This window comes from Xiphophorus maculatus, chromosome 4 (genome assembly GCF_002775205.1).
Source record: "Xiphophorus maculatus strain JP 163 A chromosome 4, X_maculatus-5.0-male, whole genome shotgun sequence".
NCBI classification, from domain to species: domain Eukaryota; kingdom Metazoa; phylum Chordata; class Actinopteri; order Cyprinodontiformes; family Poeciliidae; genus Xiphophorus; species Xiphophorus maculatus.
Genome location: NC_036446.1, coordinates 8,919,766 through 8,945,730, shown reverse-complemented (window position 1 = coordinate 8,945,730; position 25,965 = coordinate 8,919,766). Strand labels below are relative to the sequence as shown.

General features: G+C 37.7%; 1 protein-coding gene across 1 annotated transcript; it reads left to right on the top strand.

The window, feature by feature from the left end:
* Positions 1 to 323: 323 nt before the first annotated feature.
* Positions 324 to 25,667, top strand: papd5 (poly(A) RNA polymerase D5, non-canonical). Its single transcript, XM_005796184.3, has 12 exons — positions 324 to 1,214; positions 15,659 to 15,782; positions 18,320 to 18,366; positions 20,011 to 20,131; positions 20,305 to 20,412; positions 20,631 to 20,759; positions 20,862 to 21,072; positions 21,157 to 21,283; positions 21,426 to 21,529; positions 21,620 to 21,816; positions 22,054 to 22,200; positions 23,396 to 25,667. Exons 1-12 carry the CDS (start codon positions 652 to 654, stop codon positions 23,552 to 23,554), a joined length of 2,037 nt encoding a protein of 678 aa, XP_005796241.1. The 5' UTR covers positions 324 to 651; the 3' UTR covers positions 23,555 to 25,667.
* The last annotated feature ends 298 nt before the right edge of the window (positions 25,668 to 25,965 follow it).

Here is a 25,965-nt window from a genome sequence, read left to right as displayed (position 1 = left end):
TTTTTTTCAATACCTTGAAAAAACGTCTCCCACCTATTATATTGCTTTTAATCCATTTTTGAGAGCATATAAATCGTATTCCTGCCTCAATTTTATGTTTTAAGCGTTAAAAAAAATCATAAATAATGTCAGATTTAAATGAACAGGAATATGAATTAAAAATTTATTTTCCGTATTTGATTTACATAGAAAGAAAAATATGAAATCTGAGTTTGTTATGTAATAAATATATTAAAAACCCCCCGTAAACTGTTTGTTGCGTAATAGGTGTATCCCCGCCCCTATTCACTTGCTCGGCGCAGCCGCAGTAGCGGTGTGGACTCCGCCATCGGGGGAAAGGCACAGAGACTCTTCGACAGACAACCCTCGCACGTTTCTAACGTCTTTAACAGCAAGTTGATCTTCAAATACTGTTTTTATCACCTGACTCGCGCTCTCGTTTTAGTTACTGCGGATGAATTAGTTCGACCGCTCGCTGTATACCATTATTACCCAAGCGCGTAGTTTTTTTTAGCCATAATTTAGAAGTAACGGTCAGTGGAGAACCTGAGCAGGCTAGCTAACGTTAGCTAGCGACCTGGCTAGCTGCACACGAGCTGAGCGCTGCTCAGTGGTGGGGTGGGGGGGGCGGTTTGCCTACAGTGGCGTTTGATGGATCCTAGAATCGCCTGGTTTCAGCCAGAACAACGGGGACCCGCTAACAACCTGTGGATGCAGATTTGGGAGACGACGCAGGGGTTCGGGTATTTGCACGTCAATAGCAGCTACTCCACGGGATCTCAGAGTACTCCGAGCCTGAAACCAATCGTCAACAACGGGGCGTCGGGAGCCGTCCTTACTTACAGAAACGGGACGCTGGACTCGCACAACGGTGGTGGAGACGTCAAGACTCAGGGGATGTCTACCTCAGCTGGGGTTGGCGAAATGACGGAACAGCGGGACTTTATACCACTGGACACCAACAGCAACCACAACAACCGAGCCGCGGGCAGGGGCGGTGTCGGTGGAGGGGGGCAGCAGGGCAGCGGGGTTGCTGTGCTTTGGAGGGGACTCACGGACGGACACCCCAACAAAAGAAAGAGAGACAATAAAGCTAGCACTTTCGGATTCAATTCCAGTCTCTTGAACAATGGTTGCGGCTCTAACACGGAAAGATATGAAGGTTACACGGGCACGCCTTGGAAAGTCAGGAACTACTCTGAAGGAGTTGTGGGGTAAGAGTGAGTCTGTTGAAGTTTAATTTGGCTGCGTTGCAGGTGATCACCTGCTGCTAAGAGTGAAGCTCTACAAATCAGTTTTCATTGTGTTAGCTCAGTGCTGGAGCATAAACTAGTATGTTTACGATTAAAGGACAAGGGGAGAGGCTGTTCGTCTCACCCCACCCCACTGGCTTACTGCCACTTAATAGGTCAACTTTAGTTTATTTAGCTGGTGGAAAAGTGACTTCTGTTGAAGTTTAAATAGGAGACCTCTATATGTCTTCAGCTGCACTAACTATGAGAGATAGTGAAATTCACTCTTTAAAAGGGAAATCCCACATACAGAAGTTGAGTTAGTGACTAGTTGAGGCAGTTGTTAGAAATAATGCTGGCTTTCGACTAAGTTATATCTTTTGCTTCTCATAAATGGTGTATTTCAGGTAAGTTGACAAACAGCACTTCTCAAAATTTTAAGAAGCCACATATAAAATTAAACCTTTAAAGATATTGCATGGTTGGTTAACTTTTCACCAAAAAGTACACATACACTACTGCTTGAAGTTTTTGTATGTTTATTTACAGTAAAACATACAAAACTTAAAAAAAAACTCTGCTGAAAAAAAGAAACTTCTTATGCTGATTTACATGCAATTGGGTTAACATTACAAGATGCACAAGAATGCAGTGGCGTTAGTGAACACTATGGCAAGACAAGTGACTTGATGGACCAAGACATCGATTCAAATGCATCCAAGTTGCTTCCAAGTTTTATTGGGTTCAGACTTATATGTTTAATCCAAATTTTGACTCCGATGACCTCAGAGCCATCATGGACATTATCATGGATATCAAAGGTTGACAATGACAATAATCATGTTCAAAATGTTGCAGGCACAAATTTGTTTACATACTTTTAGAAAATTTCCATCAAACTTTATTCTGTCTATATTTGACACTGGTCAAAAAATTAAATATTGTTGGCATTCCAGTTGCATCACCTTCAGTAGTCTTACAATTTGCCAGTACAGTGGCATTGCCACTTTTCTTAGCTTGTAAAGAACTTTAAAAAACTGCAAACAGCAGTTTCTTGCTTTCTTGTCGTGTGTTGGTTAAACTTTTTTCTACATTCGTAAATTGACTTTACAGAAAAGTCTGGTTTGTACCTTGAAACATTAGGGAATTTTCTGTTTCTTTAGCCTTTGCAGGCTAACATCTTAGTGCTTATTATGTAAAGAAAATATGGTGTAACATGGCTAACAATTCATGTTTATATCTGAGCAAGTCACATTCAAAGGAGCAGAGAATAATTAAAACTCTTTAATTATGTTTCTCTTGTTGAGAGAAACATAACTCTTTCATGTTGAGAGATTGACAGCATTAGAATGCACATTAAGATGAGAAAATGACAGCATAAAAACTCTTAATGCATCACAGTATACATATGTTGGGTTGGGCGTTAGATACTTTTATGATTAGAAGTCACCACATTTAATCCTGATTTGATTGAGTTTTTGAAACAGTTTTGATAAGATTTAGGCCAACAATAGAAGAATTATATTTAAGTAAACAAAGGAACAGATCCCAGGCCCGGTGTTATCTGTATTGTTATTTTAACTAGTTAATACCAACGTGAATCATAGAATCTGCAGTTGTCTGTAGTTAAGCTCTCACTGCTTGTTCAATTTTAATTTTTGTATATTTTTGTTGATGTAACATAATATTAGTCATGGGAATACATGATATATGTGTAACAAACTGCTAGTAACAACTAAATGCAGTATAACAAATTATATATTTTTTGAAGTTGTAGAGATGGAGACTTCACTGAATCATCATTTGAGGTTATATCTGTTATGCTGATATAGTTCATAGGTGAGTTTTAAAAGACAAAAAATAAAATAAAATATGAATAATCAGTCTGATGAGCCAAAATAACGAAAAAGCCAATCTGCAAGGGAAGGCGGGGTTCTTCAGAAAGACTGAAGAATTATTACTAAGGACCACTTTGAAATGTAATAAAGTATGTGCTTGTAGGCAAAACGTAAAGAAATGTGAAATGGCTTTAGGCCTTTCATGTTGAGAGATTGACAGCATTAGAATGCACATTAAGATGAGAAAATGACAGCATAAAATCTCTTAATGCATCACAGTATACATATGTTGCTTATAGTAGAAGAATGGGGAAATCCCTTCACTTTGGATGAAATTAGTGTAAAAGTGATCTGACATAGATGTCGGTGAACAATGTAAGGAGAACAAGTCACACAAGAAGAAGATGGCTCTAGAAACAGTCTGGCTACAAGATTCCTAGCTCTACTAGATATTTGCTTTAGGTGGTCAGGGGAGAACTTTATCAACTAAGTTATCAATGGTTGAGGCACCACAGACCACTGATTTAAGCTCACAAATAGAGCTTCACTATACATCACAATGTCAGTGTGCACAATATTAACACAGCAAAGCACTCATTGAAACTGTTAGCTTATAAACTCCCAAGTGTAAGCTTACACTTAGAATGCCAATAGGATATTCAGCTTGCTGGATGGAGTCTCAATGCGGTGGATGCCCGCATCTGACAGGTCAGAGTGGCCAAGAAGCAAGAGCATTGAATGGATCCATTAGAAGAACAGAATGGGAGTAATGGAAGTGTAGACTTCTTATAACCTGTGGCAATCACAAGTTTTTAGCAATATCACATTTGCTAAATATAACATTTTCTAATGTCTTGCAACCCTATTTTTCTTTTAAACCTAGGGATGGACAATATATCACCTTCAACATCCACATTAGCCAATGTTTGTCATTTTTTAACATATCTGTAACGGTCCATTAAGTAAATGGACCAGTAAAACTGGGCTGATGTTACCAGCTGATATTTATTTCCGTCTTGTAGCTGTTTTGGATGGAGCTGATCATGTGGTTTTTGTTTGGTCAAGTGATTGTGATTCAGCACAGGATTATGGGATATAACTGCCACAACAGCAGCATTAAAATCGGATTCAACAGCAGCATTGAATCGACCCAAATTTGCATATTAGTGCATTCCTATTTAAAACAAAATATTGTTTCTATATATGCAAATATAAAACAGTTATGCATACATATATGTATTTTCTATGAACTTGGCTTGCTGAAATGGTGAAAACTTTCAGGTTTGAGGAACTTCTTTCTGAGCTTAGAGAGTGTGTCCTACCTCTCAAACTTACTGCTGCTTCAAAAACATTTTAATAAGGCTGCCCAGTCAACTTCTTTGCATATTTATTAAATCTTGGATAGTAATAAAAGCTTATTGCTCTAGATCAGGGGTGGGCACTCCTGGTCCTCGAGGGCCGGTGTCCTGCAACTCTTAGATGTCTCCCTGGTCCAACACACCTGAATCCAACAGCTGAATCTCCTTCTAAGTGCAGTCAAGTTCTCCAGAGTCCTGTTAACGACCTCATTATTTGACTCAGGTGTGTTGAAGTAGAGATGCATCTAAAAGTTGCAGGACACCGGCCCTCGAGGACCAGGAGTGCCCACCCCTGCTCTAGATCAAACAAATCTTCAAGGAACTTTAAAGTGTGGCTTTTAACATAAGAAAGTCTTAATGTGAAGTTGTAGTCTGTGATTAATAATGTGAAAATTTTATTTATGCTTAATTTTTGTTGCAACAGATCTTCTATAATATACTTTTATCATTCTGGATGACTTTTAGCATAACTTTTTGCTGTGTTTATTAACTTAGTTGTTTATAGTGTTATAACTGTGGGGAATGTTTTCATGGGTGCGGCGCTGAAATAAACATTTTTCTCTCCTCTTCCTCACGGTTAAACATGTGGAGGCAAGCAGAACACAAGAGTGTAGAGTTCAGCCTTTGGCTGATTCTCATTTATAGTAATATGGGAGCTTTGTTTGCATAAGGACATTCTTTACTGATAAGCTCTGCTAATACCAGAACCTTAAGCTAACAGCTGGGATCATACTCAGCCACCACTGATGGCCTTCAGTACTCAGGCAAATCATGATGTCAACACAGTCTGAGACATTGCCACATTATTTTAAAATGGACTAGTGATGACATACAGTATGTATGTGAATGTAAAAACAAACTTTGCTGGGTTAGAAGTGATATTTTTTTGGTAAGGATATGAAAGAACTTCAACAGTTGGGATGAACAGTGATAAAACATTTTTAGATGAATGAAGAAAATAGCTACAGACAAATGACAATCTTGCTACTTCAGACGTTACATTTTAGCTACAAGGTGTTAGCAAATGAACCACAAACTCGGCATATGCCACAAAATGGCACAAGGCATAAATGAAAGTGTCCTGTTTCCAATTATTTTTAGCTCAATCTGAACATTGTATTTAATACAAAATATAAATATAGCATTTTCCCAAGGAGAACACAAGACTGTGGAGTTGAGCCGTTTTGGGTTGGGAGTAAATGCAAATATCATGAACAAACATATCATTCATACATTACTGAGTTTGCTATTTACAAGAACCAAAAAGGGTGACATGGGAGTAAGTTAAAATGCGCTTCAGCAGGACAGTTTGTACTCTATATTTGGCCATGTGGCTTTGCTAGTGAGGCAAAGGCATTAGCTTATTTGTGTTTGACTCTCTGCCAGGCTTTCTGGAACTGGGAAGGTCCAAGTAAGCAGCCTGATTCATGATGGCAATGGATCAGTGTTTGCATGCTCCACACAGCTCGACTTCCTCTGAACAAAGCCAACCCTCTCGAGAGACAAACCTTCGCTCCCTCTTCCTCTTCTGACCAATCACATTTGGAGCTTGAAGGGAGGGCTTCCACCTAATTTTCTAGACTAGTGCTTGGGGTTTTGTTTAGATTCTTTATATGGACACAGCGAATCTCTATCCTGAGAGCTATGTCCCCTTTTTTTTCTTGCTGATCCCAGTTTTTTAATTTAGTGTGTCTGATTGTAAAGATGAAACAAAATGTCCCACTGATTTATCCAATTTATGAACTTTTTTTAAGTAATAGTTATAGTTCTTTTTAAATTTGCAAACAGGCTTAGAGTGATGCAAGAGAAGGTTACTGCAAATGTAATGAAAAGTGTGGTTAATTGTTCAGCGATGAAATGCTCCAGAGCAGGGTTTTATTGCCTTGTTATTGTTGCTTTTTTAGAGATTTATGACACCCAGCAGGTAGCACCTCTGCTTAAAGCTGTTTTATTAAAAACCTGCTTAACACATTGGCTGCAGTATTTAACATCTGTTAGGCCCTCCTGTGTTTCCTTACTTGCTGTCTGGTGTTTAGAAAATGTTGGAACATCAGAACTGCGGATCAATCTGGCCCCTAAAACCAGCGCAGGTAGACCACTCCCCGTAACCCTACCTTCAAGTGTGTAGTGAAGAATATGTCTTCCTGCCCAGAGGAAAGTCATTCTGTAAACCAGACTTTTGTCACTTTGCAAAACATCTTTTTAAAAACTGGTTGTTGCAAGGAGCTACCAGTGCTTTATACTGTTTCTGTTTATCAAAACTGGTCGAAGGAGGAACACCATGTGAATCATTGACCAGAATTTGATGCCCATGATTCAGTATTTTCTGCCAATTGGTAGCAGTTGTTTAGTTCTGTTGATGTCAATGTGAAGACATTCTCTACAACAAATTGGTTGCTTTCTTCTCATATTTGCAGTATATTCAACATAAAGACATGTTTAAAAATGCTGCAAACTTTATGAAGTTCTGCTTGGCACTTTATTGTTTTGATTTGGCTTTAAGGCAACACAACATCAGGAAAATATGAGTGTGATTTTTATCATGGAATATTGCTGTAACCATAAGTTACTATTATTAACCCAGATTATCCTAATTTTTACTTGAGTTCTCACCACAACTTTCATAATGTAAAAATTCCTCTTATTTGCCAAAAATATTGTAGAAAGGCAGTAGTACTGAAACAATTAATTGTATTAATCACCATGAATAGATTATTGAAATCAATTAATCATTAATTTGAGTATACAAACTTATGCCATTTGCTGAGAGAATAACATACTAATTGCAGGAATTAAGGCAAAACTTTACAAAAAATGTACATTTTGCATCTGGGACAAATTCAGAAGTCCGCAAGTGGCATAGTTTTAGCTTCACCCAGTTCAAATTCTATAAAATATTTTTGATTTAAGCACCTTTTGCTATCCAATTAGTAATAGGTTAATCCAAAAGTAATCAAAAGCCCTTAACTACAGCTCTGTCCGGATTCAGGGTCTGAAAGACGGATTTGTAGGCCGATTACGTCATAGCATGGCGACAAGGCCTGTCCAAATTCGCAGACTCCTTCATATGCGGCCTCCAAATGCATCCTTCTTTTTTCCCAGATTTGAAGGATGGGTCCGGTGTATCCTTCACGACCCACCATATTCCATAATTCATTGCGGGTCCAAACTGGGCGTTCAGGCAGAGCGACAGTGGCAGTGAAGAGCAGCGAATAATTTTGTTATATTACACTTTAAATGACACAACGTGATTTTGTACAACTTTTTTAGGCGAGAATGTAAGTGTGCAAGTCTGAAATATCTGCTCGGTTCACCAAAACATTACCTGCTCTGACATTTTCGGACATGTCTCTCCAGCTCCCCCTTGCCAGCTGCAAGCTGGCCTGGCGCTCCAGGTTCGGTATACTGTAGGAGAATGCCTGACTCCCGGCACATTGTTATAAAAACTCTCACTAGCTTTCCCCAATGAGTGGAAGTTAAACATCGATATTATTCAGACAGATAATATCTAGTTGTAAGATGTTTGGTCTACTAAAGTATTTAATTTATTCCTGAGCAAATCGGTTTGATTGATTAAAGTTAAGCCTTCAAACATACTAGTTTTATTTGACTGTAATGGCTTAATTTAGATTTGGAGAGTATTTGAAAATGAATAATTTGCTTACCGGTATATTTATTCCTGGTAGAAATGTGCAGTACATGTTTGAACATTTTAGAATCAAACCAACAGCATTTCTCTTTCGGTTTTAGTTTATTCACGGCCTTGGAAGGACCCGGGCTATGTAGACCGATTCTTTGAAGTATGCAAACCTTGAATTCGGACACAGCTTATATTGAAAAGTAGAAAGGGCTGAGCTTTTCACATGCTGTTAGAAGTATTTTTTACCTGCATCCTATGCTATAAATTATCAACCATACACTGCTATATGTTTGTTATTGTATTTTAATTAAAAAAAGTGATTAAATTATTTGCATTTTTGTATGCATTTCCAATCTTGAATAAAATAATCTTAAATGAAAAATAATGAATACACTAATTGATGGCCAAAATAATCGTCAGTTGCAGCCCTAGCAGGCAGAGATCAAATGCATGGCACCTGAAATATTGGAGTATTCCAAATATTGCATCCAAGAAGCCATTTATTGTAATTATTGATATAGCTCTGACTATTCACTACTCTGTAGGTGCCATATTTTCAGGTTGTTATATCTGAAATAAAGCCAAAAGGTGGATTCTTTCATTTTCTTTGTTTCAGGGTTTCTGTGAGGTATTAAAAAGTCATAAAACACTTTAATGTAGAATCATCTCATTTTCTAGTCTTAAAATGTCCTATATCTGTCCATACTTTTCCTGATTTTATTATTGTTTCTACTCAGGAAATTACAATCAAAATATTTATGTTCCCTTATCTACTTCCAGTACTTTAAGGAGACTGTATATTTAACAAGGCTGGGCTTGGGAAAACATTTCCCAGTTTGGCTCTAAAAGCAGAACTGAAAAAGTTGCCATCAGGTTTGCCTTCATTGTTTCACTGTGGAGTTTCTGAGCCTCAATTGGTAACTTGGGCGTCTTCAGTCAGAAGTTTAGCGGGTCATTCCTAACCCTCCGTGTGGATTTAACTTTCAGGAAGATGCTGAAACCGTTTCAGCTTAATGTGAAATGTTTTGCTAGTGCTTTTCTGTCAGCCTGTTATTTGTTGGTTCATTTCAAGACTAAGATTAGCCTGCTGCTCCGCTCACAACACAAACCTCTGTCACCAACATTCATCAGCATGTGTTCTTCTGTGTAATCAGAGCTGTTCGGCTCTTTGATCCAACAGTTGGCATCCCTGATCGTTGATTGATAAAAAATTAATGGATGTGTCATCTGTACGGTACTGCTTTTGTTTGGGGTTGTCCTCATTTTGTGAACCAGTATTTAATGCATGGCAACCCTGGCAGTTCAAAGCTGCTGTGGTGTGTTGGAGGTTCAATAGGTACAGCAGTGTCACATAACAGCTTTGTTGTAGAGTTTGGCAATGCCTAAAAATGTAAGCCTTTGTGAAAATAGGGTCATGATGTCAGTACACTTTCTAGGCGCCAACACCTAATTTTTTAATACTAGTTTGAGTAAATTGCAACTTGGGTAACTACAGCTAGAGCAGTCATATTTATTAGGTGTTTCTTTGTATACAAGTATAACTTCTTAGTGTATATAATGCATTTTAAATTGACAAGTGATGCTAGAGAAAATGGATATAGAGTACCTAAGGATTTTAAGAACATTAGCTGATCATGAGTCCATTTCTACTTAACAAATGGCTCACATTTCTGAGGCTTTTCAGCACTGCCCAACCTGTTATATGTTTGGCCTTTAGCTTATTTGTATTTTCAAAGTTTGAGCCAGCTTTTCTTCATTCTTTCTTACTTCATTTACCTCAAATTTTACCCAGCCTTTCTGACGCCTTTGAACGATTCAAAGAACTAATCTAGCCTTCCAGACAAGGTGTTGCACAGTTTTCATACAGAAGCAAAGCAGGAATGTTGAAGGTCCTGCTAACTTGTTTTGTTTTTTTTGCACAGGATTGTTCATCAAGTGTCCACCATTCATGATCTGTGGTTAGATTTTAAATCTTAACGCTATTGAGTGCCAAACAGGCTGTCATTTGTCTCTGGTCAAGAAACAACCTGCTTGTAGTTTAGCTCAATTTATTTATAGAAATAAAACTAACCAGATCAGGCTATCTAATTCCAGCTATTTCAGAATGAAATGTATCGGTGAACATCTCAGTTGTGTATTAGTTTTAGTGACCTGTTATCAGTATGTGCTGTTTTACTGTTCAAAGGACTAGATTGCAGGGTTATTCATACACTTTAAACCAAGAGTAGATGTGATAGTTTGTTTTGATTATGCAGAAACCACTAAGCAAAAAGAGATGATTTGGGTTTTCTAGCACCATTTTAAGGCATAAATTAGCTAGTTAGTTTGTAGAAGACTATCAAATCAGAGTAATTTTAAGGAAACCATCTAAAAGGAAGACTTGAGATTAAATCCATCCATATATAAGATATGTTTAATTTTTTAAAACTAGCTCGCAAAACTAGGAGTTACAAAAGATTGGGTACACAACAGCTAAAAAGAGGCACATTTTTAACAATATTACTGGGAAAAACTTGGAAGTCTCCCTAGAGACACAACTGTTTCAATGATTCTGTAATCTGTGCAGGATTTTCCAGTCCATGTTTGACTAATACTTGTCTACATTTAAGGTGGCTCAGATGCCAAGAAAGCATGGTAAAGATCCCCTTTTCTGTGAATTCACCAATGTTTAAAAGACTCAACATTCGGTGTAGAATTACCTTGTAGCAGTTTGATCTGTTTAAGTATTTTAGATTTTTAAGAAAATTGGAACTAAATGATGAAAGAGCTTTTAGTTTAGCTCTAGCAGGAACCTCTGAAGCAGATGCTGAGATTAGCATAGTAATGTTTACCCAGTCTGTATTCTCACAGATCATACACATTATTCATATCTCTGGAAACATCTCTTTTCTGAGTACCCAGCATGTTGCCAAACAAATGCTCCTTCGACGCCTTACCAACCAAGTGTTGTCGACCAGCCTGCCAGGCTGCTTTTATCAGCCAACCATCACCAACATAAGACTTCCTTTTTACTTTAGAACTGTCAGGATTGTGCATCATGAGACATACTTCACAATGATGGGAACTACTGTTGTGTTTTAAGACTATGGAGACCTCGTGGCATGCTACCTTCCTGCTCAAAACATAATCAGGTTAACGTGAACATCAAAAATGATGCTGCATGTTTGTTCTTTGCTCTATGATTACAGAAGAGGCTACACTATTATTGTCTAAAGGTGTGGCTCGGAGAATTGTGTTAAGCTTCTTCTAAAGTATACATTAACTAGGGCCAGACAGTGTAGTTGAAAAACTTAACACGATGTAAACATTTATATCAATATAATTATTGACTATTTTTTTGGTTTGAAATATCTGAAATACTTCCAAACTAGAGATGTTATCTTTCCTGTTTTGTCCACAGTTTTCACTCCATGTGTTGTTTATTTTTAAGCTGTTATGAGGCACAGTGGCAAAACCTGTAACTGCTGCTGTGCAAGTGACTTAACAGGTTGTTGCTAGGTAACCAAATACTGAGTTAGTTGATGCCACTTATCTTGCTTAGCTGGCAGTGAGAGGTTGAGTGGCTAAAGTTTTTCCTCTGGCTACATCCCCTAGAATGCTATGCGGTTCTGGATCAGAGTTCCATGAAATTGAATATCCCATCAGACAGATTATCTGTTCATATTGATCATGTATCTATCACAATATAACAGTTCAGTACGTTGCCTCCTAGATGTTATGCCTTCAAGTAGTGAATGTGTAAGATGACTGAAAAGTACAATAATTTTTTTTTTATTGTTCCAAGTTTGCAAGGTTTGAGGATTCCATATGAGATCTTATTACTTTAAATTGAACATCTTAGATTCCTTTCTTTTTAATCTGCATATAGAATACCACACCATAAGATCGTTTTTATTCATTTTTTAAAATCATGAGGAGATCGTCTGAAGTGCAGTGTTGTAATAGATGTGCAGTGAAAATGTTTTCCTTCTGCTTCTGTAAGGTTTTAAACGGCTCTTACTGAAGATTACATAACTTTACTACAGCAGTATGGGATTAACAGATAAACAGTGCCAATGTGCTCTGAAGGCAGGCTTCACAGCTACGATGTAATGTGATCCGTAAAGGTGGAGCATGGGTTGCTCTTATTACATGAGGACAAGGGAGCTGTCGTTGCCTGTTTCCTGTGAAATGAAACCTACTGATTGTGGAACTCCCTCCCTTCCTCCCTTAGACTGTCTGTGGTCCAAACAAAACATTTTAAATAATACACACAAATCCTCTGAGTTTAAACAACAAAAAATACATAGTTTTTATATTTTAAAATTGTTTACATTACAATTTTTATTTAAGATGCATTAAAAGTTTTCTCTGGTTATTTGTAAAACTAGGTAGATTCATGTTCATTGCTCACAGAATGGTAAAATGAGTATTTGATTGGTCTGCAGATATTTTGCCTGTTTGGAACTAACCAAGCAGATTGCTTGTGAGCCATGAGAAGTTGGCATGCGCTTTCCCTCTGCTCTGAATCACAATGAACAGGCAGGTCAGTGCGAGTCTCCCAGCTTTATTCGGAGCTGCTTGGAGCTCAGACAGAGTGCAGCCCTCTGTTAACAAGTAATAATGATAAGAAGAACCTGTTGCTGCATAATTGTTGTATAATAAAAACATGTCACATTTTTAACATCAGGGATTGTAGTCACACCCTGACGCTCCCACTTAAGATGAAAGGTTGACAGCTTGGCAGTAGCGACTTAGTAAAATCAGGTGTTAACCTGTTTGATGTTGCATATAAAGTTTTTTTTTTAATGTTTTATTAGCTCTGCCTTATACTTTTAAAATGTAGATTTTCATATTTGATTTTACTGCATTTTCAAACATTGGCAACTCATCCTCAGATATTGGTGCAAGTTAACGTGGTGGCATCAGGTGGTTGCTGCAGAGCGCAAACATCGCCAAGTTGTCTGGATGCCTGAACGCATTGAGATGCTGCCATGTGACTGACCCTTCATGTATCTGATCAAGTGTACCTAATAAAGTGGCCAGTGAATCTATATAACATCTAAATATTCTAGCTCAAATGCAGCACATTAAACTTGCAGATGTTGTAAAGGCAAAAAAATAATCACCCAACTTCTAAGAGCAAATACTTTTGCAATGTAGATTTCAGTTGCTAGGTTTCTTTTACTCTGAAATGAAACCACTGTATGTGTGTGTGCGCGCGGGGGTGTACGTGTGTGTGTATAATGGGGGTTAGAGTCTGCAGTGTTCATTGAGGAAAGAAGCATCTTTAAAGCTAAAAGTTTTGTTGGAGCCAGAAGCAACAGGATGGGACTGTTCCATGACAAAAACAATAAATTATCTCTGTAACCGTTGATATGTGGTCATATTTTGAAATGGTTTCATATGATACTTTAACTTATGTTTGGTAAACCTAAAAGCCTGGCAGGTCATTTTTGCATCCTTTGAGCCAAATATTAAACATAAAAACAGGCCATCTATCTGATGACTAAATCTTGTAAACAAAGTTAACCCATATAATTCAGTTTTCTTTTAAATTAAAATCAAAACTGTTTTTCATGTTCCATACTGAATAAAAACTCACTTACTTAAACTTTGCTGTTTTGTTTTTGTTTTTATTACATTTTTAGAGTAAGTTGGAGAGTGTTGTTCTCAAATGTTCTAACTTGTGCATTGCTCCAGGCCTCGTAAGCTAAATCATGCATGTGTAATGTTAATATGAGTCGACTCGTCATTGAGTTCACTTGTTTGTTGCACATTACCTGGAAAGATTGAGAGGTAAAGGCAAAGTGCTGAATGACAAATTAAGTATCTGATTTATTTATCTAAGTCTTTTTAACTTTGTGCAGGCTGTAAAACTCTCTGGCCTCTAATGGTAGCAAGGCAAACATCTATAAAAGCAACACACTCATGGTTATCAATGCTTGTCAGTTTTAACTAGAAGCCTGTTTAATTTTGCTGTTGTATTACTTCATAGTTGTGTAGTAGTTTGAAGTCTTATGAATTTTTCCACCAAAAGTTTTCACTTAATTTCTATTTAGCTAACTATAGGAACAGAAAAAGCCTGTGAGAAAACTCCTAGGGAGCAAAATGCACAGTGCTCTTAGGGTTATAATCCAAACAATCTGTGTTTATAGCTTTATAGGTTTTTGACATGTCCAACTCTGTGGTATACATCGCTTCTGTGTCCTTATTTCACTCACACCACCAACATGTCTGGCATATTTAGAAGGCGTAACGAGCCTGTTTTTTAGTCCTTATGGCTGTTTTTGTGTTCTTGTTTGACCGCCCACACAGGCTTGCCCCTGCATTCATGAGCATGTAGCCAAAACTGCTCAGTGAAAAGGTCAGCGCATGTGGGCACAGCGACCCGTCCCAAGGACAAATGTGGAACCCTTCTGTTGCGAGCGTCTCTCGAGTCCAGATTCTTGTTGACATTACATGAAGACACAGTATGGGTCCTTTTTTGTTTTGGTTTAGCCTGGTTCTTTTTTCAGAATTGCACGAATGTCTTTGTACAAGAGAAGTCTTTGTTTCCCGTTCCCTAAGGAGAGCCGCTGTCTGGTACAAAAGCATTCTTATTTTCTGTAATATTAACTTCTTAGTCAGTCAGTGAAGCTAATCTAAACAAGTATTTGTTGGAAAAGCTATTTTTCTAGGAAATAAGTGAACTGGTTTTATGGATGTTCATAAATCTTTTTACATTTTTTAAATATATCATAGAGGCTCTTTAGTTTTTTCCATAGTAGGGGTTTTCTTTAACTTAAGTAAAACAAACAACTTGTTTGTTTTGATTTTTCTCTTTTTGGAAGAAAAACTTTTCCAGAAAGGGAAATTTATTTTATATTTTCTTTTACTTGTGGAATTTAATTATATTTACTTATTGTCCCCACGAAGAAATAAAATGGTCCCAGTTATTATAAACCAGTTTGAAAATTAAAAGTCCAAAGTCTTCAGAATGCCAAATATGATGAACTTAAATTGGAAATGGACAAAAATACTCCGGATTTCAGTCCTGCGTTGTCTCTTTGGATGTCCATCATGCATTGTGCTTGTGTTACTGTGCTGATTTAACAAATCCTTACAGTACATCCAAAGCCTATTTACATACAAAGTAGCAATACTGGCAGGCACCCACTGTACTGCTGCATGGCGTCGGCAGAACACTATGCGATTTGACACAGAAGTTTGATGAAAACAGTTGTAACTTTGGTTTAAAATTAAGAAAATAAACTCAAATACTGTATACTACAAATGCTTAAGTTGACAAATTATTACTGTTAACATCAGCAATTAACTTGACTTTGTCAGGATCACTCAGTGTCTGACTCTTAGCACCCACTCTCTGTGAGGGGCTCGGAAGAGGAGAGCACAATTTCTGTGAAACACAGGAAGGCAGCTCCAGTTGCATCAGGTTAAATCAGTGTCTCATTTTGAGCGGTGCTGCATCTGTTATTGCCAAACATTTAAAGTTCCCGTTTTGCGTTTCGAACTGTGAACACATGACTGTTCCTCTAATGTGTGTCTGTTTTCACCTGCCTTCACTTCTGTCACTAAAGTGTGCTTCCTTTTCCTCTGTGTGTTTTGCAGCTTGCACGAGGAAATCAAGGATTTCTACGAGTACATTTCCCCACGTCCAGAGGAGGAAAAGATGAGATTAGAGGTTGTGGACAGAATAAAGGGAGTCATCAAGAACCTTTGGCCCAGTGCTGAGGTAAACCTCCCCCTTTTTTTAATGCTGCTATCGCCCTCACCTGCTTGCAGCAAAGGAATAAAGTGAGCAGTTTGAACCATTGGTAACTTATTAGCGCTGATACAGTTAAGTACATTGCCCAGGCTGCACAAGTTGACAACACAACTCTCAATTACAACAGCCTACAGTGCTGTCAGGTTGAATGTGCTATCAGGCCACTGGCAACAAATGTCCTCTGACTCTTTATCTCTCTGCGCCACAGTTCTGTTTGGCTCAAGCTATCAGTACCACCTCAGGCATTATTGCATTTACTGACTTTGATCTTGCTGATAGAGCAGCAGGTTTCTAAGTGTGTCTGCTCTGGGCCTAAAATAGGAAGTGCAGTACTCTTCCAGTCTTGGACAGCTTTGTGTCTGTGTCGATTTCTCATCGCTGGCAGCAGCGGCAAATGTGACTGTCCAGTTTTCACAGTGCTTGCTTAACTCTTAACTGTCAACCTGAAAACGCTAACACGTTATCCAATTAGTCCATGAAGACACTGGCAGTTAAAGAATGAACTTGTTTACATACATGTCTGCTATTCACTTTGCAAACTGACTGCATAAACTGCTGAGTGTGGTATAGCAATGATAAGATATGTTAGCTCTACTAATGCAAATTAGGGGTGGGCAATATGGGCTTAAAGTTATATCAGGATATTTTGTGGTACTATTGTGATAACAATAAAAGTGATAAGATTATTGATTATTTCTTTAGGTAACTGTATGGTTGTGACTGCGTGACACAGCATTCAAAGCCCCACAAGCACAAATAGTGCTACTGAAAACACCTGCTTGTAATAAGTTGATTTAGGACACCAGTCACAAAGGAAGTGATTTGTGTCACTAAAATGCGCACATTTACTGCATTTAAAAATTGATTTGTATTTATCAATACTCTTTCAGTGAACAAACAATGGAGAAACATTGCAAAATTAACAATGCAGACAATACAAACTGTTTTAGTTTTTTTATAATTAAAAGATCATTAATTGGAATTTATTGTGATAACAATAAATCAAGTTCTTATAAGAAATTTTATCACAATGAATATAATTGATATGATAAATTTGCCTGAAGGATTACTGTAGTTTCCGGACTACAGGTTGTTCTAGAGTGCAAGTTGCAAAAAAAAAAAAAGCATCATGAAGAGAACAAAAACTGTGCCATTGTATTGTGACTGAGAGGGGAAGTTCTAAAACAAGAAATTGAACATTTGAAATATATTCTAAGCTGATTAATTAAAGTAGAATTTTTGTTAAAAAGTTTTGGAGTTTAGGAAAATTTACTTTTAAGGGCTAATTTGGGAGGAGAGATAAAAATAAGAAATTCAAAGTTTCAGAACCATTGGCTTCACAAACCAGAACCTGCCCAGAAATGTCTGCTGGCTCACTCACAGGACCAGCTTAATGATTTCAGGTGATCTGTTTCCACATTCCCATTTCTTGACTTGTCTGATGGGGAGATCTCAGCACAACAACTTATTGTTCAAACCAAAAGGTCACTGAGACAGGAAGGCAGCTGGTTCTGTAGTCTTGTTAGATGTCCATTGTTTGAATTCGTAACCTGGTCATATGACAGAAACGGAAAGCAAAAATCATGCAGCGCAAACAAACTTCCATTCCAACTGAATTTCAATATGTTTATTAGCATTTTTGTAGTCAGGCAGAAGTTCTGGAATCAAAAATGGGGAATAGTGTAAGCCATATAGACTTTTTTTTCTACTACATTCTTGGATTAAATATGGATTATGTTAAACCTCTTCTTACCTAAAACTGGATGGATGTGGCAAAATATGAAAGCAGTTGTTGTTGGTCAAAGATGATATCTGAGTTGTTGTGTTCACTACGCTATGATGCATTACAGCTGGGTTGAACAAGGTTGCCCTAGACCTGGTACTGAATGACTGTCGGTTAGAGACGAAACACAACACTGCTAACCTTTGTCACCATGCGCAGTTACGTCACAGTTCATGGAAGTCTGCTGGACTCGGTTTCATTCACAATCAGCTTAGGGTCTTTACATGTGACTGAGCTGTTTACTAGCGTGTGCTAGTATGTGGTGAGGTGGAGAAGAGGTTTAGGGGAGTAGGGTCAAGGCTTAGGTCTATTTGTGCACCGTGACATGGGTGTTTCAAAGGAAACAAGAATATTTTTGTCCTCCCAGTAGCTTGCACATTAAGAGATTAGTGGATTTTTTTCGTGGTAAAACATCCTGATAATTTTGGTTATCATAAGAAAAAAAGACACAAAACAGATTCTGCTGTATATTTTTACATTAAATATTTCTTAAATCTTTATTTCCCTTTTTCTCTCTGCTGTTTTTATACCATTTCAAAATCAGGTTTTGGTAGACAGGAGCAAACTTTAGTTTGCTCATATCTTAGCTTATTAGAAAGACCTAACAGAAAATTTAGAAAAATACAATATATCGAACAGTATTTTATGTGAAATGATACTGTCCTTATTAAAACCAAATATTGCCTACATAGAAAGCAATTTTTTCTTTTTTTTTCTTTAGGTCCAAGTGTTTGGGAGTTTCAGCACTGGCCTTTACCTGCCAACAAGGTAAGCTAGAGTCAAATTTATGCAAATTCTTCTCTCAGACCCTTCCAAAGCTGAGACTTGTCGTTGACTTTTAACCAAATCAGTTTTGCATCTCAAAGAATTAACTTCTGTAGTAACAAACAGGGTTAGAGGTTATAATGAGAATGTGAGCTGAAGTTGATATCTGCGACGTATTTTTAGTTGAACTTTAAAAGCGGAAAGATCGTTCACAGAATGCATCTAATTTTTTTCTCATTCATTGCTTTACGTCTGCATCAGTTCCGTGGCCTTCCTCTTTTTTTCCATTTACTGAGCAAAATGTGGTTAAATCAGCTGCTCCTGACTTGATCACAGACTGATATATCTCTAAAGACACATGCATTCATCAAATGTCTTGCTGATCATTTTGATGAGTACATAATCTCTATCAATGTCTTGCATTTCTGCAAGCAGGGGGAAAGCTGAGTGTTAGGGCATTTGCCCAAAGGTTAGTGAATATTCTGATGATTGAACACGTCAAATGAACACATAGGTTTAGTTTAAAAATATTTATTTAATACTTACCTAGAATAATTTGTCAAAAATATGCTAGAATTTCCTACTGCCATTATCTATCTGTCCTGCATTTGCTACCGTTTCTGATTTAAAAAAATATTCCTAGAGTGGCCTCTGCTGGTAAGAGTCTACTAGAAGACAATAATCGCTCTGCCCTTCATCCACAGTTATTTATGTGGAATCTGGATCTGTGGCAGGTTACTGGATTAAGCAATTTTGTTCTATTGCAAATATTTTATACATTTATTTAATGGTATCAAAATACAGATCATTTATTACTTTTATTACAACATATCTGTCTATCTGTTTGGCTCTTATTTATCCTGGCTAGGTGTGTTAAGAATCACAGCTTTCACAAACAGTTTTGCTTTTAATTTTGTAAATGCTGACAGATTTCACTAGTAGCTACAGAAGAAAGTTGCACATTTTCTCCACAAGGGGGAACCAAACCTTCACTCGTAACTGTAGTTCTGTAGTTCGCAGGAGATATTTAAAGTGTCAGGCAGAAGTAAATTGAGGATAATGTATACTTGTTAAATCTATTAAAAGGTACGACATTATATAATGAGTTTTATTTTTTTTACAAGACTTTTTTTTTTTATTACCTTTTTCTTCATAGCAGAGAGGGTTCTCAGTTTATGCATTTTTTTTTAGAGTTTCCGGACCATTTCATCAGTGAGAGATCATAATCAAACATAGAAAGTGCTTTCCCCATATTTGGCTCTGATCGGTGAACTGCAGGTTCATTAAATACATAACTAAATTCTCCCACTGTTTCCAGTCTGTACACTCATTAACTAGCTGCATGTACAGTATTTTAAAGTGCTTTTTAAATGGCAAAATAGATAAAGCTTAAATGGATTAATCTTATGATTCCTTTGTTTACTGTTGGATTTCCCTCTATCAGAGATCATTTAGTGTATTTTTCATTCCTTAAAATAAAAGATCAGACTCACTTAAAGTTTGACTAAGCAAGATAGACCTCAAAAACAAAGCATAAATCAGTGTTATGATCAGTGCATCTGTAGTATAATACAAGACTACTTTATGATCTTTTTATATCTTCTGTTTGTTAAACTAAATATAAGCTTTACTCTTTCTTTCCTACAGTGATATTGATCTGGTGGTTTTTGGGAAGTGGGACACACTGCCTCTGTGGACTCTGGAGGATGAACTGCGAAAAAATAATGTTGCAGATGAGAACTCCATCAAAGTTTTGGATAAAGCGACGGTAACATTTCAGGCCTCCAAAAAAGAAAAAACAAAACAAAACAAAAAAAAACAGTGTGATCTTGTAGTTTGCATGATACTTTTTCTGACAAAAAATTTGGTGTGTAATCTAGATCTAACGTAAACATTTTTCCACTGTCTTTCATCGTGAGTTATTGTTTGTCTGTTTTTTAGGTTCCCATCATCAAACTTACTGATTCCTTTACTGAAGTCAAAGTGGACATCAGTTTCAACGTGAATGGAGGTGTTAAAGCTGCTCGGCTCATCAAGGAATTTAAGGAGGTAAAATCTGCGGTGCTTTGCTCAGCTGTATCGCGGCTCCTGGATTCACTCATGCAACTTTTGATCACTTGTGATCAAAAGTTGCATGAGTGAATCACAGGTGAATCACCTGTGATCAAAAGTTGGCAGGATTTTTATCACTTTTATCACAGGAGACATAGTAGGAGTTTTAAAATTATTCTGTCTTTTGGTTTCTTTGTCTATTCTGTCATCTGCAGAAATATCCTGTCCTGCCTTACCTAGTCCTTGTGCTGAAGCAGTTTCTACTTCAAAGAGACCTCAATGAGGTTTTCACTGGTGGAATTGGTTCCTACAGTCTCTTCCTCATGGCTGTTAGCTTCCTGCAGGTTTGTTTTGCAAATCTAGGGATTTTCATTTCCCACGTTCCTAATCTTCTCTTTACTCTATCTGAATATTCACCTATTCATCTGCTTTTACTTTTTCCCCAGCTTCATAACAGGGACGTTTCTAGCCCCAACATAAACATTGGTGTTCTGCTAATTGAATTCTTTGAGCTCTACGGTCGCAACTTCAACTACCTGAAGACAGGCATCAGGATAACAGACGGTGGTTGCTATGTTGCCAAAGATGAGGTTCAGAAAAACATGATGGATGGATACAGGCCCTCTATGCTTTACATTGAGGATCCTCTGCAGCCAGGTAGGAACAGGAAACAACACAACAGAAACGGAAGGGTGTTGGAATTACCTAATTGACATGTTGTCTCCATCTTGTTATCAATAGACAATGATGTTGGCCGGAGCTCATATGGTGCCATGCAGGTGAAGCAGGCGTTTGATTATGCCTATGTTGTCCTCAGCCATGCTGTGTCACCCATTGCCAAGTACTACCCCAACAATGAGAATGAGAGGTAAGGTGCTAACAACAAACGTACTACTCATGCATTACAGAATACTCCTAAGTATTCTTAGAAGCTGTATCCCTTAGCAGTCCTAATTTAAAGAGTCTATATTTGGGAAATTAACTGTTTTTCTCACTGTTCCTAACCTCAGTATACTTGGTCGGATAATCCGAGTGACTCAGGAAGTGGATGAGTACAGAGAATGGATCCGAAAGAACTGGGACAGCCAGTCTCAGAATGATCGCTCTCTCAACAGTATGTATTAGTTGTACTTGTCGCAACAAAGATTATATCACTCCATTGATACGAGCTGCAGCTACAACATGTCCCTCTCGTTTTCTATAGGAAACGACGTCAAATTACTTGAGTCCAAACAGCTTGACGAGTGCAACAACAACTTCCCAGACGACGAAGATGTTGTGGTTCTTCCTTCTGCTCCTCACAGCAAGTCCTCTTCCAACACTTCTTCTCCACTCCCTTCTCTGGGCTCGTCTCCTTCCTCGTCCCCGCTGTCGCCGTCTTCCACATCCTCCAGCGATGCGGTCAGTTTCCATCACACTTAAATATCATATAATCAAAAGAATGAGCAAAAATAACTTGATTAAATATAAAATGCAGATTTCAAATGATGATTTCATTTATTAGAGGCAAAAGCTGTCCAGATGAAATGGGCCAATATAAAATCATTGATCTGAAAGACTGACAAAAAAACAAAGCAAAAGAGGTCACTAAGAAGGAAATGCTTCATGTAGATTTGTGTTGTTGGTGGTTTCCTTTAGGATTCGGATGGTACTCCATGCAAGACAGTCAAACAACAGCCTGTCCGAAACGCTAGCACACACAGAGAAAAATCTACGGTGGTCAGTAATCACCGCATACAGAATCACTCTACCAGCACTCCACCTGCAAGCAACAAAGGAGGAAAGGTATGCTTAGTCTCAGTTTTCTGTTATTATAAAGGGGTCAAGAGGAATAGTTCCATATTTCTCCAGGCTTTGTTTAGGTTTTTTCCTTGAATATCAGTGATTTTTTTAGAGTTCTTATTTTTGACCATTTGGAAAATTATTTAAGACACTGATTTAGCGAGTGAGTTAGTGGAATGAAACTGTGTCTTTAGGTATGCCCTGAGGTATGTCCTTCCACTAATTATTTTTGTCTTAAGGTATGTTAAGCAGTTGGCTTAGCAGTGAGACTATGTTTCTATAGTTCAGCAGCTAAAAAAACAAACACAAATGGACTTTTTACTTACCTTAGATGCTCAGGTAAAACCCAATCCATATTGATATGGATGAATCTGTTAATGATCTATCCACATCTACAGTGATGTTGTGATTGTTGCTTTCTGTGTCTACCATTCTTTGCAGCTGTAGCTAGTTATCTAAGCATCTCAATGTCTTTTGAACATTTTTAGGATTTACTCATCTTGTGAATGGGAAAATTGTCCCCTGATGGCATTTCCAGTTCTCCCACAGTTTAACAATTTCTGGCTGTCCGCTATGAAAACTGCCACACGGTTAGCTAAAAAAAATCTGAGAGCCAGTTGACTATAAATCAGTATATGACTGGCTTAGAACATTTATGCGTTTTTACTGATATTTAGTTTAAGAGTGAAGGTATTCGAACAAGGAAGCAGATTACGCCAGAGTAGACACATTCTGCCTAGCAACAATTTCTGATTGGCTAATTTTTACCCAATACAAAATGAGTCACAGGGAAAAGCTGAATCAAAAACATTTAAAAAAAAAATAGTGGTATCTGATCAGGAAGCCCTTTAGTGTCCCCGGACTATGATACAACTCTGGTTAAACCGTTGAGTTTCTGAGACAAATTTTTCACACACCTCAGTCAAATAAGCAGGTCATTAACCAGACAGTGAAGAACTTGACTGCATGGAGATAAAATAGGATATTATTCAGCCATTTGTTTCAGATGTGTTGAACCAGGAACACACAGTTTGTCTTTAGTTATGCTAAAGACAAACTCCCACCATTATTAACAGGTTGTCCTTGTAGGTCAGGACAGACTCAATCCTTGACCCTTTTTCGGACTGCGTTTGAAACCACTGTCCTGTCCTGCTTCAACATCTGATTGTTGCTTTGTCGTCTTATGTGGTTTTTCCAGGCCAGGATGTCTCGTTCCAACAACAAGAGCGGCCACCACGGCCAGCAGAACTCCTCCTTCAGCTCCAGAAGTCATCAGAGCAACAAGCCACACCACCAAGGGAACAGCAAGAAGAGGAAAAACATACGAGACTCTACACAGGAGGATCTTTGCAGATAGGGGTTTGTCTGCTCATCCGTGTCGTCACCGACAACCATCTCCCTTCTCCCCTCCCCACATCCCCGTCTGCAACTGACTATACTATCCCACTTCTGCTGCCAGAGGGGGAAATTGTTGGTTTGAAAACTTCTGCAGAATCGGTCACCCATTTTTATGGTGGCAGGTATTTTCTAGCAGAAATAGGAAAAAAAGTGTTATTGACCATATGTTTAATTTCTTGGAGCTGAACTGAATCACAGACACTCTGCTTTCCAGCAGTTTTTACAAAGTAGTTATTCCTTCCCACAGCCAGCCTCTTGTGCCTCCTTCTGTCGAGGATTGAACAGGTTGGATGTCTGGAAACTCCACTGGAGCAACATCTGGAACTGCCGGCTGGAAAAAAAAAAAGGATCAAAACTATTGTGCAAAAATGTTTAAAAAAAAAAAGTAGAAATTGCAAAATGTACAAAAATATAATGCTGAAAAACAAACATACACAGATTTTCTTTTAAAGCTGTTCACTTACAAATCAATCAGTAAGAGTGGGAAATAACTTATGCATGAGATTTTTTTCTGTTGGTTGATTCTACTGTTGGATTAATCTGTTTTGTTATGTCCAAACAGATTGTACAAAAATTTGTACAAAAACAAGCATATGCAAAAAAAAAAAAAAAAATGTTAACACAAGTTTCATACGATGTTTTTACAAGATTTCCTGATTGAAGTCACAAACATGCACATCTTATTCCTGTTCCTGTTTGGCTAAAGCCAACAGGTGGTTTGGATCCCATTGCCAACGGAAATCATCAGCATCCACTTTTACTCCTGGTCCCTGTCTGATTGTGCTACTGTGTTAATATTTAGCCTTGAGAGAGCCAGAGCTTAGACTACATCTCCACAGATGACAGAAAGGAGCTCTGTCGCATCAAGCTCAGTAGCACTACCACACCAGTGTAAAGGCTTTAAAACTGCAGATTTAAATATATATTTGTGGTGATAATGGTTTTATGAAAAATCCTAAACTTGAAATGTGTCAACAGTTAAACTATGGGGGGTGGGGATAATCAGTTTATTTGGTAATCTACCTATTACAGAATCGTTTGTATTCGTTAAATGTATTTATTTTTTTATTAATTACATGAACATAGTATGGATAAATGTATTAACATTAGAGCCCATATCTTCAAGTCCTATTTTTTAAATAGAATACGTCATGGGAAGGTGGGGTGGGGTAGGAACAAGCATTCAGGTACAGTAAAATATCACCTTTTATTGTTTCTGCTAGACTTTTTTTTATTTCACTGATTGTTGAGTGACCAAGTTTCTTTTGATAATTGAAGAGACCATTTTGTAGGTCATATATTGAGAAATTTCTTTTAATTTGTGGCTGGTCTATCTAGACTAAAAAGGGAGCTTTTTTGCCTTTTGTTTGTTGATTTTTGTTCAAATTTCTAAAATGTCATGGCTGCAAACACTTTACAAAATGTCAATTCCTTCTGTTCTGTTGCTGCAGTACAAAAATTAACCTGTAGATGGAGTTATAGCTCTAAGTCTTAATCTATACACTTTTGGCTTGTATACTGCATTTGAGTAGTTTATTTAACCTATCACTTTTTGTTATTGGTTCTTTAAATGCTCATATCCCCACTAAATGGGCAGCTGCACACACAAACTCCCCCTTTAAGTTGAGTACTTGCTTGGAGGGAGTGACACACCAAAGCACAGCTCAGTCTCTTATTCTCACCCTGAAATGACCCTTAAATTTAAATAACCAGCAATAAGCATCACCTTTTATTCTCTTCTATTTTGCATGCCTAGACAAGCAAAAGCACATACAAGTCTCATTACTGCCCATTCGAATTTGTGTTAAAAGGATAAAAGACAAACAGTTCCACCCCTCCTCACCAACCAGGGTTACAGTTGTGGTTAAAATGCAGTATAGAAGCGGAGCAGGGCTTCTGATGGACAGATCAGGACAGATGTGAACCAGATTTGATGTGCCATCTGAATGTCCCCTCACCACGTCACTTTTCACTTCAGAAAGGCTTTGAACCCAACTGAACTCATCTAAAAAAAAAAAAAAGGTTGTTCTTCTGCAGCTATTACAATTCATGCAATAAAAACATTACCATTACAATGTGCAAGTTTTTTCTTTACCTCTGACTTTTTGTGAAATATATGAAAATGAGCGCCATCAGTGGCGATGCAGATGCTATGACTTACCGTTCAGGATGACCGGCAGGACTTGTCAATTGGACCCGACCATGTTTTTTTTTCTTTTAATCTATTGCTTTCTTATGAGGTAAAAAATGAGTCTTTCTAAATTGCGGTTAGGATAAATGTGCTTGTTTGTTCTTTATGTCTCTGTGATAGACTGATGACCTATTGAGGGTGTCACAATAACCAGATATACAAGCCCACCTCAGCAACAT

What these genes read in the sequence shown, in the direction of transcription:
- papd5 (XM_005796184.3), top strand. Translation starts at nt 652, where the DNA reads ATGGATCCTAGAATCGCCTGGTTTCAGCCAGAACAACGGGGACCCGCT. An exon ending in TGAGGATCCTCTGCAGCCAG is followed by an intron (nt 21,073 to 21,156) that starts GTAGGAACAGGA and finishes TGTTATCAATAG; the next exon opens with ACAATGATGTTGGCCGGAGC. An exon ending in CCACATCCTCCAGCGATGCG is followed by an intron (nt 21,817 to 22,053) that starts GTCAGTTTCCAT and finishes GGTTTCCTTTAG; the next exon opens with GATTCGGATGGTACTCCATG.